At 33.5% G+C, this 19,124-nt stretch overlaps 1 protein-coding gene across 10 annotated transcripts in view; it reads left to right on the plus strand.

The window, feature by feature from the left end:
• Positions 1 to 19,124, plus strand: part of DTNB (dystrobrevin beta) — a 333,753-nt gene that overhangs the window by 134,602 nt on the left and 180,027 nt on the right. For all 10 annotated transcript variants that reach the window (XM_031951429.1, XM_031951428.1, XM_031951432.1 and 7 more), the window contains exon 9: positions 18,749 to 18,873. In XM_031951429.1, the coding sequence (XP_031807289.1) occupies positions 18,749 to 18,873 (125 nt within the window). The remainder of the gene's footprint in view (positions 1 to 18,748; positions 18,874 to 19,124) is intronic.

Genomic DNA, 19,124 nt, shown 5'->3' on the forward strand with positions numbered 1-19,124 from the left:
TATGGACATTGGTTTCTTGGTGTTTTAGTGGCAAATTAAGTTTAACCAATTTCATTAATGATTTAATTCTACTTGTAATCTTAATAACCACCAAAAATTATAAGTTTAAAAATCAGATATTAGAGGCATTCTTAATGTTAAAATTGATACATAGGCATCGATATCTCTCAATTTTGGATTGTGGTGTATGAGATTGATTGCAATTGTATTTGAGCATAGTGTTGAAATTTAATGTTTATTTCCTTTTTGAAACTTCTTTTTTGAGGTATGCTCAAGTTTAGACTAAGTTTAGTGTTTTTTGCACTTCAGAGTTAAAAAAAAAATAAGTCCTTATCCAATGGAAAAATGAGGACTTTGTAGACTTGTTCTGAGTGAAAATTTGCCTGATTAGTCTAGGATCAAGAATCAGCATTCTCACAATTCCAATTCAGAAAGAAGTCACTGTGTGTGTTTTATACAGGTGTCAGTCCTATATATTTATGATAGATGAACTCATGAGTTCATTCTGTTTATTCCTGTACTATGTAGTTTGTTATTAGTTTATGACTGCATTTTTTGTGTCTAGAGTTGCAGAGTTAGCTATAACTAATTGTTGGCTGGAGGTCAAGTGTTATAGTAGGAGTAACAGTGACTCTGGTATCAGAGGACCTACATTCAAGCTGGAGCTCTTCTTTACTTTGGGTGACCTTGAACGAGTCACTTAACTCCATCGTCTTCAGTTTCTTTGTCTAGAAAATGAGAAGCTTAGACTAGAAAAACTATGACCCTTGTTCCAAAATTATAATATCATGATCCTAAAAATTTTTTATACTAAAATACTTAATTTTAATAAATATTTTATATGTAATATCCAGTTGCATATTACATTGGCAAATTAGATATTATAATAAAAAGCAGCATAATAAAATATTTAAAATATAAAATAAATTTATTCCCTCCCCTAATTTTCTATGACATTCAGAAATCCTGTGATTTGTTTTTGTTTCATTTTGTCTTGAAGGTCTAAGATTTGCCCTATTGAATTAAACCCAGGGACTCACCAACACAGTAATTTGGTAATAGTATGGGTTTGCAGTTAGCTTTCATGAAACTATTTTCTTTGTATTTAGCCCATATATACATAGACTTATAAAAGGTTAAAAAAAAAAAAGTTCCTGACTTGTGACATAAACAGCCAGACAACTCTGAGACGTGCTTAATAGAATTGTCTTTCTTTAACATAAAATTTTAGTATATGAATCAGTAGGTACCCCAGAAGCCTTGTAGTTCTATAGGTACCTGAAAGAAATACACTTTGTTGAAACCCACAGGCAACCTCTGCTTGAAAATATCTGGTGATTGAGACTCCAATATGTTCCAAAACAGTTCGTTCCACTTTGGATCAGATCTAATTGCCATATATAGAACTAAAATTTACCTCTCTGCATTTTCTATTTTGCTCTTCTGAAATCAAATAAAGCAAACCTTCCACAGAGCCCTTCTGATATTGAAGAGAACTAAAATACTGTTTTCTTCAGGCCAACTGTTCTCAGTTCCTTCATGCACTATTCTTAGGCAACTTGGATGATGAGTTCCTTGGGTATGTTTATACAGAGAGCTCTTTTCTTATTTCCTAGAATAACTTGGTCTATGTAGTCAAAATTTCTTTATTGGGAACATTCTCTCTCCCTCTCTCATGTTGACTTCTCTTACATATAGTATTTTAAGTTAATATACAGTATTTTAAGCTGTGATATCATATGAATCTTTTCTTTGAATTTAATTTTCCCAAAATTGTGGTACAAAATCAGACTATCCAGACTTTTATCTTGCAATCTGGCCAAATCTAAGGATTCCTTAGAATAATATTTTAAATGCATAAAATTAAATGCATAAGATCACAGAGGAAACTAATTATATTAAGACAATAAAAATATTTTTAAAACAAATTTGGGGACCCCAGATAAAAACAGCAGGCCTACAATGGACATCATCTAACAGTTTTCCATAAGATATCCAATGATTTAGTTCTCTGTTGGCGTGTCCAACCACAAAGTCAGTATCCACATTCCTAGGATAATTGTTCAGAAAAAGAATGACTACTTTAAAAACTTCTGCTGAAGGACTGACTGTGACTCTTATATAGTGACAGAGAATCTCATCCATATATATCTCCTCAATGAGGAGAGAAACCTTTTCAAAACAAAAACTAATTGGAGTAAAGCTATCACTACCTTGTCTTATACACCATAACTCTTTCCTTGTGTTCTCCTATATCCTAGCTCTTAACTTTTTCCAGATTTCCCTAGCAGATAGAAATCAGAGACAAAATGCTATTTTTTGTGGTGTTCACACACAAAGAAAAGGATACAATTCCCAGAACTGGAAATAAAGGAGAGAAAAGCTAGACATGATCTGCCATGTGCCTTAGACTTCAAATATTTCCAAGGAAAGATAGACAGAAACCCAGAAGTGAAAGAGATGTGGAAAACTGGGACCATAGACAAAACATTTCACATTTCTGGGCTTCAGCTTCTTTGTATGTGAAATGAATGGTTGGGCGTATGAGGAATTAAGGGCCTGCACTAAAGTGGTGGCTGTGTCAGAGAAGGAAAAGGGTATATTTGAAAGATGCTGCATAAGTGAAATAAACCTGTTTTGGTGAGGGTTTTTTTTGGGGGGGGGGTGTTATAGAATAACTCCTATATTATGAGCCTGAAGGACTGGGAGAATAATGTTGCCTTATGCAGTAATAGAGAAAGTAGAAGGTGGGGTAGTTTTAGTGGGGAAAGATAATGAATTCTGTTTTGAGCATGTTTAGTTTAAAGTGTCTACTGGATATCTGATAGTTTGAGATGTATAAAAGGCAATTGAAGATATATTGGAGGTCTGGAGAGAGGTTGGGGCAGGATAGGTAGAATAGAGAATCATCAGCATAGAGTGGTAGCATAGATTTTATAAAATTGGAAGGCCATTTGTTTTATTTCATATAGTGCCAAACATTCTATGATAGTAGATGAGATGATGGCCAAGTAAAGCAATATAGAGAAAGAAAAGAAGTCATATTTTTATAGTTATAGAAACAGGTAGAAATAAACAGCACTTTTATTATTCTCATTTGAAGGGCCCTCAAGTTAAGATTCTTTTTAGTGCTTACTGAAAGGAAGCAAGTGTTTTTATATTATTAACCAAAAATAATAGAGAACTTCTCCCATGGTGTTAGCCTGAGCTAATAAGAATGGTCAGGAGATACTGTATAGGAAAAGGATTCTGTTTCTTTTTGTCAGTTTTAAAGCATATGTCAGTAAATATTAAATGCCTATCATGTGCCAGTTACTTTACTAAGTGCTGGGGATACAAAGACAAAAGATGATGTCTGATCCCATTCACTCACAAGTTAGTGGTCTGTTAAGATCAGAATTTTAGTATCATAACATTTATTTATTTTTGTGAGATGATTGGGATTAAGTAACTTGCCCAGGGTCACATAGCTAATAAGTGTTAAATATCTGAGGTCAGATTTGAATTCAGGGCCAATGCTCTAATCATTGCACTATCTAGCTGCCATAGTATCATATTACTTATAACTATATAATAAATAATATCCCATTTCTCTTAAGAGTGACCAAGAAAATTGCTACTATGGATCTACCACATTTTTAATGGTTCATCAGTCTTGGTGCACTTTTAGTTTATAGCATTTCTGTAATAAAGTGGACACTGAGAGAAAATAAATTTCCTGTTTTAAACAAGGAATGGTAGAATATTTGAGCAAAAGAACAAAGTGCATTTTTGCCAAGAATATTTGAACAATTTTGGAAATAGAAGCAGTCATTTGCAGTCTCTCACACTGTCCTATTAGGTGTGACATAAAGAAAGTTCTGGTAGAAATAGTATTATCTGTTTCCATCAAACTTCATAATTCCATAGGTCTCTTTTTGGCTCCAAGTGACACCTGATGAACAGGTTGGTAATATAACTTGTTGAACAGTAATTCACTGTTAGGCAACTGTTCAAAAAATTAATCGTGTTGTCCTGAAATGATTTTTTATATTACACATTATAGTAATTCTGTCTAGGTACAATCTAGTCAGCATTCTTCTTATTTTCTCTATGGTGTCTTAGTAAATATTAATAAATTCTTCTAATTGTTATAAGTTTTAAGATACGTTGACACAGACATTTCCAGTACTTCTTGAGAAAGAATGAGTGGCTTTGACCTTTAACCAAAGTATGAGGAAGGTATCAGAACTGTTAGAAAGATAGGAGGCTCAGGAGATTTATGAGATAGAAACAGTAGAAATTCTCATTGAATTCTTGATCATTATTTCTCGCACTATTTGTAACAAATGCTTCATATTGTATTATCTATTGCAAATCTTGGATTTTTGTTGGAGTAGATATTTAAAAGTAGGGAATTTTATTTCTATTCAGGCAGCCACCTTAATGAGAAGTTTCTATATAGGTTTACTTTAATTTTTTCCTGAATATATTTTTAGTGAGAATACAAAATATCAGTTTCATAAGGATTAGAAACATAATTACTCCTTACAAAGTTCAGAATGATTTACTTGGCAACTTTAATGACATTTATATAGTTCTTCTCCTTAACCTCTTTGTACTAGAAAAATCGATTTTAGAAATTATCTAATTCAACACTTTCCTTTTAGTGATGGGCACCCTAAAACCCAGAAAGAAATATACAGTTTTTACGTCCATTGTCTTATCTGTAATTCATTTTTTAATCCTTTCCAATTTAGCTTCAAATCTCATAATTTGACTGAATCTGTTCTTTTCAAGGTTACCACGTATCTGTTAATTGTGAGACTTGATGGCTTTTTTCTTAGTTCTTGACCTCTGTGTGGCTTTGGATACCATTTGACTCCTTTCCTGGATGCTTTCTCTTCCCTTGGTTTATGATGCTGTTTTTTCTTTTACTAGTTTAATCACACTTTTGCCTAATCATTGTCCATGTCATGTCTCCTTTTATATGAAGAAGTTCCTGCACTCTGCTCCCTGCTGCTAATCCTCTGTTTTACAAAACTTTTGTGTATATATATTTTATATGTATTTTTGTGAGTGTGTGTTGTCTCCTCTGTCCTTGCGGGCAAGGAACTCTTCCTAGTTAGTTTACTGTTAGTTCTTGCCAATTCACTTTTCAATCATCTTCCAAATCTGCCCCATTCCAATTAGCCTTTTTGCTGTTGGTCTGTTTACTTTGTAGTCCATTCTGAAGATAGCTGCCAAAGCAATCTCTCTAAAGTACAAGTCTGTGTTTCTCAACTACACATAATTTTTCAATGGCTCTCCATTGCCTGTGGGATAATATGGAAATTCTTCACTTTGGTATTTTACTCTTGCTCTATTCTACCTTTCCAGAAATATTTCACATTTCTTCCCTTTATGCTCTTCACCTATGTGCTTTTTCCCTGAACTTGGTATTGTAATCTCCTTTTCCCAAGTTTTTGCAAATTTACTGTTATACATTCTTATCTCTTTTTTCATATCTTTAAACCAGTTAATTCTCCTTTCATGACTAAACTCTTAGAATGACTTAACTCTTTTTGAAGAATCAAGTTGTTATTTTGATATTTGCTCCTTGAAACTTTGAATGTACATATTTTTAGAATGGTAAGTATTATATTTAATAGAAGTTTTACTTTTTAATGGATTTTGGCTTATACCAATAAGGTAGTCAAGAAGGATACATTTATTGCATTCTGATATGTATCTGACTTATATTAAACATTACATATATATTTATGCACATATACACAAACTGTATATATACACATATTCATGTATTTTTCCTTGTCTGGTCACAGTTAAAATGACTTTAGATTATATGTATGCTTAATGCAGGGAAAAAGCTTATAAATTTATTTTTCAAGTTGGCTTTTACAGATTGCCTTCCACTTGTTCTGACTCCTAGCCTGTGTTTGCTTTTTTCTAAAGACCTGTTTGCATTTTATGCCTGACAGAAATTCTTACACCATTTCATATTTCTTCCCAGCAGATGGCAGGCTCTTCCATTCAGCAAATTTACCTGGCTTCATTCTTTTTGGTAGCAGTAATTTATATTGGTTTAACAGCTTCCAGTATTTTGACACATTTCTTATAAACTCTAAGAAACAATTTACACCAGTTCAGTGGAGTTTTTGGATCTCAGCACACCATTTAAGCCAATGTCTAGTGGAACTGTGGAAAGAGCAATGTATTTGAATTCGGAAGATTGAATTCAAATCCTGGCCTGGCTACCTGCTTTTGAACCATCTATTTTATATCTGCTTTCAGAGAGGAGTTTCACATGTGCTTAAAGTTTTGTGGAAATATAGCTTCTTTGGATAGAAAAGTTAGTGACTTATTTACTTGAATGAGGAGTAGTTTTGATCTTTTGTTATTATAGAAAAAATAGCTTCCCAAAGAGAGCTTAGTACCCATAGCTTATTGACATACATTTTAACTCAAAAATTTTACAAATACTTGCTTCTTGGGGAATGCTAAGGTCTCCTATTTCTTTCCCAGGAAACTTAAGAGGAAATCAGAAGAGAGGAGGAAGAAACTTTTATTTATTTTTTTAAATTTTTTTTTATTATAGCTTTTTATTTACAAGTTATATGCATGAGTAATTTTACAGCATTAACAATTGCCAAACCTTTTGTTCCAATTTTTCCCCTCTTTCCCCCGTCCCCTCCCCCATCTGGCAGGTTGACCAATACATGTTAAATGTTAAAGTATAAATTAAATACAATATAAGCATACACGTCCAAACAGTTATTTTGCTGTACGAAAAAAATCAGACTTTGAAATAGTGCACTATTAGCCTGTGAAGGAAATCAAAAATGTAGGCGGACAAAAATATAGGGATTGGGAATTCTATGTAATGGTTCATAGTCATCTCCAGAGTTCTTTCACTGAGTGTAGCTGGTTCAATTCATTACTGCTCTATTGGAATTGATTTGGTTCATCTCATTGCTGGAGATGGCCAGGTCCATCAGACTTGATCATCATATAATATTGTTGTTGAAGTATATAATGATCTCCTGGTCCTGCTCATTTCACTCAGCATCAGTTCATGTAAGTCTCTCCAGGCCTTTCTGAAATCATCCTGCTGGTCATTTCTTACAGAACAGTAATATTTCATAATATTCATATGAGCATCCATTCAATTTCCAGTTTCTGGCTACTACAAAGAGACCTGCCACAAATATTCTTGCAATACAGGTTTCTTTCTCTTCTTTAAGATTTTTTGGGATAAAAGCCCAGTAGAAATACTGCTGCATCAAAGGATATGCACAGTTTGATAACTTTATGAACATAGTTCCAAATTGCTCTCCAGAATGGCTGGATGTATTCACAATTCCACCAACAATGTATCAGTGTCCCAGTTTTCCCACATCCCCTCCAACATTCTGCATTATTTTCCCTGTCATTCTAGCCAATCTGACAGGCGTGTAGTGGTATCTCAAGAGTTGTCTTAATTGGCATTTCTCTGTTTAATAATGACATGGAGCATCTTTTCATATGGCTAGAAATAGTTTCAATTTCTTCGTTTGAGAATTGTCTGTTCATATCCTTTGACCATTGATCAGTTGGAGAATGGCTTGATTTCTTATAAATTAGAGGCAACTCTCTATATATTTTGGAAATGAGACCTTTATCAGAACTTTTGACTGTAAAAATGTTTTCCCAGCTTATTGCTTCCCTTCTAATCTTGTTTGCATTAGTTTTGTTTGTACAAAAACTTTTCAGTTTGATATAATCAAAATTTTCTATTTTGTGATTAATAATGATCTCTAGTTCTTCTTTGGTCATAAATTCCAAAAAGAAACTTTTGACACTGGCCTTGCCTCCAAGTTTGGTTGAATTCTTCCCCATCAATCCTGAGTGCTTTAGACCAAACTAAAATTCTCAGGATTCTTCTCATAAGTGGTAGAAAATCCCTGAGGAGACCTTGACCTTGTCAAGCCTGTCAGAAATCCTCAGGCTGAAAGCCACTCTCTAGAGTTACATCTTTAAGAGCCCTAAACTCACCAAAAACTTTCCAGCCTTAAGATCTTTAAGATTTCTGAGCTCCTCCAGGGATTGGAAAGGAACATTGCTAGTGATCCTGAGGGCACTTCTCAGCAGATTATTGGAAACATTTAAGTCTTGCCCTTTGCAGCAGCTGGTTATTAACATAGCCCATATCATGTGACATTTGTTTAATTTTTTTGAATTATTTTCTTCCTGTTATCATGTCTAAAGGCATAAACTTTGATTCCAAAATCAGAATACTTGAAATATATCTAAATATTCAAGAGATGGAAACTTAACAAGGCAAGAATTAATATGTAGATGAGAAGCAGTGAAATTTCAGCAAGGAAATGACATGGATGACTTACTCCAAGCAGTTATTCAAAAGCACAATTTCCTTTAAGTAATTCATCACTTTTCCAAAAACTTTCCCACTTCTTTAGATCTTTTCTGGGTCTGACAGGTGTCCACCGGAACTAATATGGGGAATGTACATTTAACTTCCATATGTAGGAAAGGGTGGAATTTAAGGGAATATATTTCTTCTCCTTTTTTATGGTATTTACAGTAACCTCCTGAGACATGGCTTTTTTAAATGAAGATAATTGCCTATTTTTATATTAATCAAAGTAGCTGATCAAATGAAATAATATACTATATAAAACCTAGTCCTATGGAAATGTTATTTTGCCTGAGTGACTTGTGGCTATTTAAGTAATGCTTTTTACACATATTACAAATTTGCGATACAGCTGTTTTTCTGAATAAACTGAAAATGTAATGAACATATATGTATCTACTTTATGGATATACACTAATTTAGAAAAAGTAATAAAAATTCATTTATATAGCATCTCTCTTTCTGTCATCTGATGGGAGTTCAAATTCTAGCTCAAAGTAAGTGCTAGTTGTTTTAGTCTCCATAGTAAGAACACTTAATTTACCAGCTTCTTATAAGTATGAATAAGCCTTCAATGGAGGAGTTTGCTCCCACTAATAATGTTTCCATTATCACTTTGCTTCCACTGTGAGTACCATTATTACTGATGCCATCCCAGGAACTCTTAGCCCCACTGCTAGAGCTCCAGTATTGCTTTGGAACAAGTGTTGGTCAATCCCTACCCCAGGAAAGTAGGAGTAAAGGGAATTCTCACACCTACTGCTACTTGCCACTTGGGCTGGGGTTGAGGTATGGTGATGTATTTTATTTATAGTTTTGAGGTTCTAGCAGTGAAAGAGTAACTTTAGCAGCACCAGAAAGGGAAATGCCTTCTGTGCTATTGAGGTTGAAGATAAAAAGGTTTAATTAGGTACTGAAGATATGCTTCTAGATACTTGCATTTGAACTGAAAAGATTTTTTCCAAATAAAAAATAAGTAGTGATTAGTTTTAATAATACCATTGTACTGTAGTTAGGCGATATTAGATTAAAAAGATTCTTATGAGTTGTCCTGCAACCCTAATCATTATTTATAACAATTTCTTTTAGGATGCAAGTGATTTATTGAGAGACTTTTATAATATAGCTACTCTTTGTAAGTCAAAGGCTATTTATATTAGAATTAATATTATTACACTTAGATGAAATCTTCATAGAATTGTGATGGACTCTTACAAATTATCTAGTCCAACCATTAGTTGTTCTTCATGCTCAAAGAGGACCAAAATGATATCACTATATGGGGGTCAAGGAGCAGTGTGTCCAGCTCTGGTTGATCAGACCAGTGTAATCTTGAAGACTCTACAACAGGTCTGGAACAAAAAATCCTTATGAACATTTGGAGTGGAGATAACCTTTCAATTTATAAATCTCATGTTTCTTTTGAAGTACTATCATTCTTCTTTTCTCATAGAGCATAGTACTTTCCTTAGTATAGGTATGCCATACTGTGTGGTTCTTTGTCAGTATCTTCCATGTCTCACAACTGATCCCAGAGTTCTTTAGTAAGACAGTGAGAATGTCTTCGTATACCTTCTTCTAATTTCTTGTGCATACTTGCCTTTTTTGAGTTCTCTGTAAAACAGTCTTTTAGCAAATGAATATTTGGTATTTGAACAATGTGGCCAGCCCATTGGAGTTCTGTTCTCTGCCGAAGAGTTTGAATGCTTGGCATTTCAGTTCAAGAGGGGACCTCAGTGTCTTTTAGTACCTTATTTTTCCAGGTGATCTTTAGAATTTTCCTAAGACAATTCAAATGGAAGCAATTCAGTTTACTGGCATGGTTCTGGAAAACTGTCCATGTTTCACAGGTATATAACAATGAGGTTAACGTGATGGCTCTGTAGATCTTCAGTTTGGTGAGCAGTCTAATACCTCTTCTCTCCCACATTTTCTTCAAAATTCCCTAAATATTGAGCTCGGTTTGGTAGTACATATGTCAACCTCATCATTTATGTGTCCATATCTGCAAAGTATACTACCAATGTAAGTGAGCTTATTCTTAGCATTCAAAATTTTTCAAATTCCTTTAATCATTGATTCCAAATGGAATGTGAATAGTGTATTGCTGGCTGGCAGAGAACCTCTATTTTCTTGGTGTTAATTGTCAGGCCAAAATTAGGACAAGAAGTAGAGAACTGAGTCCACTCTCTTGTATCTCTCAACCTTAGAGACTGCTCTGAGTTAACCTTTTTTCCCACTTTTGTACTTGGCTTGTAGCCTTTTCAAATTAAATTATTTGTCATCAGCATGGTTTGAATTCCATCTTGAGCATCCTCAATAAATGGTCATCCAGACTTTATTTAAAGATTTGCAGTAATAGGGAATTTTAACTGCTAACACAGCTCATGTGACTTTGGCATAGCTCTAACTGTTAGGGAGTATTTCTTTTTGTTGAATTAAAATTTGTCCTTATAATAATAATACTATATTTATATATGATATATATTTCCATGTGATTTTTGTACATGAAGTTCACAAAGCACTTTCTCCACAAAAACTTGATAAGATAGAAGATGCAGATATTTTCTCCATTTCACCAAAGAGAAAATGGACACACAGAGATGAAATTACTTAATCAGGAATCACATAGCAGGAAAGGATCAGAACTAGGATTAAAATTCTTGAACTTCTTGTCTCCAAGTCCATTGAGGATTGGGCATAAGAAAAATAGGCAGGTGCTCTGAATTACAGAGGAACATACATAGAAATCTAAGGTAGGATAGCAGTCAGGATGATATGAATGAAATCAGTGGGGAGATTGGGAAAGACATCCTCTTAAACATCCAAGAGAGGAGGTGGGGGTGGAGAACCCATAATTGTTGGATTGAGAATGACCATGCAGCCCCTTGATGAGGGTGATTATACCTCAATAGCCATTTGTGTTTTAAGACTTCATGTAAATTTGGCATAGAAAATTTTGTTCGATGTCTGCCATTGGAAAGATTACTCCCATCTTGAGCAGGCTTGTGGGTCTCCTTTAAGAGACTAGTAAAGCCATTTTGCTTCCTTGTTTCATATAATCAGCCCAAAGGGGGTTGAATTTAGAAATTTAACTTGCTTCTTGGCTACTCTCTTGGGAATCCTTTGCTGGTAGTGTTGATTCTACAGAAGAAGCAAAGTATTGTTTTAAACATGATATTCCTTATGATGGGCAGGCTGCTGGAGTGGGATAGAGGATTGCACAAGTTCTGCTGTCAGGTGGAATAGTACAGAAAGAGATGGGACTAGGATCAAGACTGGAGAATACTGGAGCCACAGGTGCTGTTTAGCCTGTGTTTTGAATAGTAACATGGAAGATACTACTATTCCTACAAGAATCCCCATACTACTGTCTATATAAAAGCCAATTAAATGGGTGTCTGAGAAATAATAATAATAATAATATATCTTATACCCCATACATTGACTCTTTAATTTTCTATTTAGTAGAATAGCTTTTTTTCCCCTGAGGCAATTGGGATTATGACTTTCCCAGGGTCACACAGCCGGGAAGTGTTAAGTGTCTGAGCCCAGATTTGAATTCGGGTCTTCCTGACTTCAGGGCTGGTGTTCTATCCACTGCGACACCTAGCTGTCCTGTAGAATAGCTTTTTATTGCAATCTTTATGAGACCCTGTAATAAATATGTGTAGACAAGCAAAAGAAATACTTCTAATAGCAGAATCTGAAAATGTTTAGAGTATTCTACATTTTTAATCCATCATATCTCTGTCAGGACGTAGATTGCATGATCCATCATTGTTGTTCTGGAATCATGATTGGTCATTGCATTGATAAGACTTCTTAAATCCTTCAAAAAAATTTATAATGATGTCATTATTTTATAAATTTGTCTGCTCACTTCACTCTGTGTGTCAGATAAAGATAACCAAGGGCGACAGATGCTCACCAAAAAAAGAAACATAGATGTGAAAATTGTTAGAGTGAGACAGAGACAAGGAATATAACAAAGGCAGAGAGATGTTGACAGAAACAGAAGATGCTGCTTGAGTACCATAAAGAGGATATCATAGCCTGGGAGAATGATACAGGAAAAATGGATAAATACAAAGAGACATAGAATCCAAGACACAAAGCTAGAGAGGTCTCCTTTTTCCACCCTCCTGTAAGGGTGTCTCTCAGGGACAATATGGTAATAATAACAAAAATATTTGAGCTAACATTTGTATATCTATTGTATGTCAGCCACTGTGCTGATTCCTTTACAATCATTATCTTATTTGATCTTTACAACAACTCTTAAAGGTGGTTGCTGTTATTATTCTCATTTTAGAGGTGAGTAACCTGAGACAAACACAGGTTAAATGACTTGCTCAGGGTTGCACAGTTAATAAGCATCTGAGGCTGGATTTGAATTTAGATTTTCCTGACTCCATGCCTGACACTCTATCCACTGTGCCACCTCACTTATATGGGGGGAGGGAGAGTCTCTTACTCTGTCTCCATTTTATTTAACTTTTAGTTGACTTTTTGAGATTCTGTACGCTCATATTATCTACAAAAACTGATAGTTTTATTTCTAGGCTCATCCATTTTTTTTCTTGTCTTATTGTTATACCCCGGTATTTCTGGCACTGTTAAATAAATAATTGTGGTGGTTAGAAATATTCTTGCTTTAGCAATCTTCTCTTGTAGTAAAGGCTTCTAGTCTTTCTCCATTACTTATAATGTTGGTTCTTATTTTTAGATAGCTACTTAACCATATAAAGTTAAATTTCAGTTAGTTTTAAATCTTTCTAGTATTTTTAGAAGAAATTGATGTGGGATTTTTGTCAAGACCTTTTTCAGCATCTGTTGATGTAATATTATGCTTTTTATTATGTTATTAATATGATCTTTTATATTTATAGTTTTCCTTATATATTGATCCAACTTTTCATTCCTGGTATAAATTCAATCTGATCATTAAAAAAAATTTAAAATATGTTGTTGCAATCTCTTTGCTGATATTTTATTTACTATGTAGGCATTGATATTCATTAGTGATATTATTTTATAGTTTTCTTTGTATCCCTCTAGTTTAGGTATCAAGACCATATTTGCATCATTCAAAGAGTTTATAAGTTCATTTTTTAAAATCTAGCATTTCACCTGTGAAAGGGTAGAGGCCAAACCCTTAAAGTCTTAATTATGGCTTTAACCTTTTCTTAGATTCCTAGTTTTTGAGATGCAGATGAGCGTTCTGGAATTCTTTTTGATGTGAGTTTTTAGCACATTTCTTTTGTAGCTTTCTGTGTGGCTGACTGTGAAAGTAACCTACATTGTACTCAATGTTCATTGCTCTTCTGTTGACTTTTACAGGGACCTATATAATATTAAAAGAACAGAATACATTTTTATCAAGAACAAGTTATGTCAGACTAATTTACTTTTTTGGACACAATTAACTGGTAGATTAGGAGGAGGAGACTGCAGATATTGTTTACCTAGATTTTAATGAAGCATATGAGTGTCTCATGTTGTTGAGAAAAAGATAGATGTGACCTAGATAGAGAACTAATTGGATGACTGGATCCAAAAAGTAACCATCTGTCATTTAATGTTATTTTGGAAATTCTTTGGTGAAGTGCCCTGAGGATATATTGCTTGGCCTTGTGCTGTTTTAACTGCTTTTATGAGTGACTTGGATAAAGGTACAGATACTGTACTTATCAAATTTGTAATTGATATATAGCAGAAAAGGATACTTAACTTACTGGATGACAAAATCAGGATCTACAGTATTCTGACAATCTTGAGCATTAAGCCAAATTTGATAATTTATAGGGATAAATATAAACCTTATATCATTTCAAAAAATCAGTTCCAGAAATTCAAAATGGGGAAGCATGACCAGAAAACAGTTCATCTTTAGAAGAATCTGGGGATTTCAGCTTATTACATAATTAGTTACACAACAATATGACTCCAGAATTTTCCTCAAGACTTCTTTTTTTGCTTCATATATAATGTTATTAAATCTTGTGAATTAAAACTCAGTAGCATCTTTTGAACATTTTCTTTTTTTAATCACATTACCTTCATCTTACTCTAGTCCAGTATTCTTTACCTGGTCTGTCATGTTAGTACCTTTAAAAATTATTGCTATATTTTTTTTTACCATCACTATTCTCATGTAACTAGCCCATTTTCATTTCCTATTATGCAATTTCTCTTTGATATCTTTTAATCCTAAACTTCTTTATAGTTCCTCATTGGTTTTATGTTATAGTTTTGTCATGCTAATCACGTACCTGTCCATTTAACTCTTTGAAGAATTTTATTCTTTGTCTTTTTACCAATAATAACATAGGTGGATTGTTGCTATTAAGAAGATAGGCTTTTGCTTTCATGGGAAGCATGGGTATAGCAAAAGAGCTTTGTGATTTCCCAAAAGCAACCCAGCTTACTTTTTTCCTATTTAATTCTGGATCTAGTTTATTGTCCATCTGTACTGTATGATTCAGATTATATACTGATGGACAAGCACTATAGGTCTTTTATCCAAATGTCTGTTGTAATCTGGACAATAGACATTCTTGATCTATTTACCTTTTCTCTGTGGATAGTCAGGTCAAACTCTTTTGATTGATTATAATATGGAAGAGGAAAGATATGTGAAGAAAGATAATGAGTTCAGATTTAAGTTGCCTGCAGATATATAGTTTAAATGTCCAGTAGCATATGTTGATATGGAGCTGGAGTACAAAGAATCAAGAAAGAGAATATAGATGCAGAAAAGAAGGCGGCCTAGCATTGAACCTACATGAACATCTATAATTAAGGGAAATAATATAAATGATGAACCAGCAGAGGATAGTGATAAGAAGTGGTAGCTTAGGTAAGAGACAAATCAAGGAAGGGATAATAGAGTTACAGAAACCCAGAGAGGACAACATCTTCAGAAGAAAAAGGTGATCAACAGTATCAGATGTTGAAGTTATTAAATGCTTACAATGTGAAGCATAGTGGGGATATAGATAACAAAGTAAAAAATCCTTGCCATCAAAGAGCTCATATTCTGAGAGAGGAAACAACATGCAAACAGCTATGAGGATAAGACAGACATATGGGGAATATTGGAAGTAATCTATGAGATTCCACTAGCTGTAGCTCTGGGAAGGTAGTAGCAGTGGGAGAGTGGAAAAGGATTTGGACAAGGCCTTTTGAAGAAGGTCAAATTTGAGTTGAGTCCTGAAGGAAACAAGGAGGCAGAGAGGAAAGCATTCCAAATGTAAAGAACAACCAGTAAAAAGGCATAGAGTTATAGAGAGTGTCATATTTGAGGAACAATAATGCCAGAGTTGCTATGGAGCAGTAGTAAAGTTGTAAGACCAAAAAATTAGCCAAGTTGTGAAGGCTCTAAGAGCTAAATGTGATTATATATATAGATTGGAGAAAGGCTAGGCAGTGTGAAGATTAGGAAATGGATAGCTTTAATAATTAAAATAATAAGATATAAAAATTATAATAATATAATTATAAAAAGAACTTCTGAGAGAGTAGTTTTAGTTGAGTGATAAATTGGAAAACTAGATTGCAGAAGATATGGGGAAAAAGGAGTGGAGTCACTAATTGTGGATGGCTTTCTCAGTGAGTTTAGCCACAAAGGGATGAAAGACAGAAGCAATAGTGAAATGATCAGATCATGTATCGGTTGGGTGGTGGTGTTTTTCCTTATAGTGGAGGAACACATTTGAGTGATGTAGGCTGGAGAAGAGAGAAACATGTTTTTGATGAATGGACTCAATTTTTTTCAGTGACATGTAAGACCAAGGTTCTCAGCTTATGTGATGAGAAATAAATGCCATGGGAAATTTGGGGAAGGATAAAAAATTTTTGGAATAGTTATTGTCATAAGCAAGATAGAAAATCAGCAAGGGGTGTATTAAAAGTTTTTTTGCTTTGCTGCAGTGAGAGCCCAGTTGATATTCTTTAGCAAAAGTTTGCGGTGGACCTAGTCAATATAGTTTTGTGATTTTTCTCTTGCTCCATTCAGTAACACATAAATAGTAATTAAGGTAGCAGAGGGTGGAAGAAATACAAGTTGGGGATCAGCAAGACACGTTAGTGATAGGATAAATAAGCAAGGAGCTCAAGCCTAAAAGATAGTGTAGCATTCAATTGGTAGCTAGTGGAAAAGCAGTAAGGGGAATGGAAAGATTACAGTGAGGATGAATGACAGTTTCACAAGTCATAAAGCAGAGGAAAAGCTAAAAAGACAAGAGACTATTATCATATAATGGAATTTCAGAGTTCATGAACATTGAAGTAGAACATTTGTGGGTTATGGCCATCTATTTGTAACGAAGGTGGAGTGGAAGAGTAGATCAAGAGAAATGAGTGAACCAAGGAACTGAAAAGTTAGAGTTTTTGAAAGCATATTAGTATATACTCAATCTAATCTCATTCTTTTTATTAGGTTATGATTGCTAACAATCAAGGATTAACATATGTAGGTTTCTTTGTTTTAAAAGATTATTTGGCTACTAAATTTTATTTAGAATAAATTCACTTTATATTCTCAATCTCATTTCAAAATTAGATTCCGCAGTAAAGTTTGGCATCTAAAACCCCTTTTTTTAGTTCAGTGACTTTTTTCCATTTTCAAACAGGGGTAGTCCATTTAACTTGCCAATAAACCAGTTGAAGCTAATTAAATAGATAGTATTAATTTCTTTTTGCAGTCATCTAGATTAGATTTCTGATTCTTCTCATTCCCCTGTATGTAGCAGAAACAGAAATAGAGAAAAAACTAGATATCTCCACTTTAAGTATGAAAATCTCCCATTATCATCTTTATAATAATCAAAAGGATGTCATTTCATGTTGGAGCTCTGAAGAAGTAAAAGATCTTTGCCACCCTATCAGACATTTTCAATTATAGTTAGTTGTTGGTTACATCTAATTGAATATGCATAACAGTGTTCCTGAAAGGACTTGAATGTATTCATTGATTTTTTTTTTTTTACAGATTGAGATAAATCTTCTCAGAATTATCGTTTTAATAACAAAACTCTTTTACTACTACTTAACTAATGAGTTTAAGGATTCAAGAGCTGCTAATATTTTTTATTAGTTTCCCCTTATTAATCGTGCAAATATATGTACTTGTTATTCACAATACTTCAAGAGTTATAATTTCACTGGGAATTGACAAATCCTCTACAGATTGCAAATCATCTCTGCCATTAGTAAACAACCTTCTTGCTTTACAATGTTTTACTGTGGCTAAAATATTTAATCTTCTGGTGAGCAGATTTCTGACAATATGGTTATTTATAATTTGAACTATTATTATAGGATAAATTTCAGGAAAAAGTTGATTCTGAACATTATTTTTCAGTCCAGCTATAATATTAAAGTAGCAATTGTTCAGTTTTTTCCCTAAAAGACTTTTTTTTCTTGAACATTTTAAATGAATGTGAACAAGAGTTTTAAATTAGTTTTATCACAAGATATTTTAACTCTGTTACTTGATTTTAAAAAATAAACACTAGAGTTTTGAAACAATCCTTATTCCTTTAGATCTAGGCTAAAAGAATAATCCCATATTTTTCATTTCTGATATGTATATAGCAGATAAAGATTTTTGTTTTGAGAACTATGCCATATTCATCATAAGTCTGTACTGTGTTTTAAAACACAAAACAAAGAACTTGATAGTATGTGTAAAAATTGTATTCATGTCCATGTGTTAACAATTTTTTTTCAAGAACTCATTGTCCTAAATTATACCCTAAAGCATCTTTTAAAATGCTTTAAAAATCTATTTCTTTTCTTTTAGTACTTATCCCTTCATATTATCTTTAACTGAGGCAGAAGTTTCTTATATGTAATTGAAGAAATAAATTACAGTGTTTTAACAGTAGTGATATTTGGACAGTGCTATAATCATAGAAGCAGAGAGAATTGATGTAAAAAAATTCAAAATAAACAGAGAGGAAAAGAAATTTGATTTGGAAGAAGTACTTCTTGGTGGAAATATTTGAAATGTGATTCGTGAGAATATATAAAATGACATGCTTGGAGCAATTTTGAATAATTAAATAGTGGCAGGAACTTAAAGGAAATCAGTCATAGCCATGCAGTGTTCCAACTAAAAGACATCATCAATATCGTCACATTTAATTGAGATCAAGAATGGTTAAATGATTTTTTAAAAGTCATTAATGGCAGACTTAGTCCAAGAACCCATGAGCTTTAATTTCTAACCTAATAATCTTTCTGATAGTTTGCTCTGTGTTTGAAAAGATATTTACTGTAGTCTCTAGAAACACAATGGGTGGTTCATTTGAAGGTTTAATTAAATATATTTTTCTTTTGATACAGAAATCACCTGCAAAGAAGCTGAGCCATGCAATTAGTAAATCTCTGGGTTGTGTACCCACCAGGGAACCCCCACATCCTGTTTTTCCTGAGCAACCAGAGAAGCCACTTGACCTTGCACATATAGTGTAAGTAAAATCCTATGTGTGAGTTATTTTCCTACTGATATCTGACTTTATGTATATATTATAGTTAAAGATCAAATGCTAGCTCACAGCCATGGTGTGATTGCTGTTTGGTTCCCTAGATTTAGGGATGTGCACAGAAGTCTGGCTCTCAATAATAACTAAATTTAGCAGCTATAATAACAGAAGACTTAATAGATTTTATTTTCATCTAGGAATTAGCCCCTAAATTTAGAATCCAAAATAATTTTTTA

The sequence above is a fragment of the Sarcophilus harrisii genome, chromosome 2, assembly GCF_902635505.1.
Source record: "Sarcophilus harrisii chromosome 2, mSarHar1.11, whole genome shotgun sequence".
NCBI lineage: Eukaryota > Metazoa > Chordata > Mammalia > Dasyuromorphia > Dasyuridae > Sarcophilus > Sarcophilus harrisii.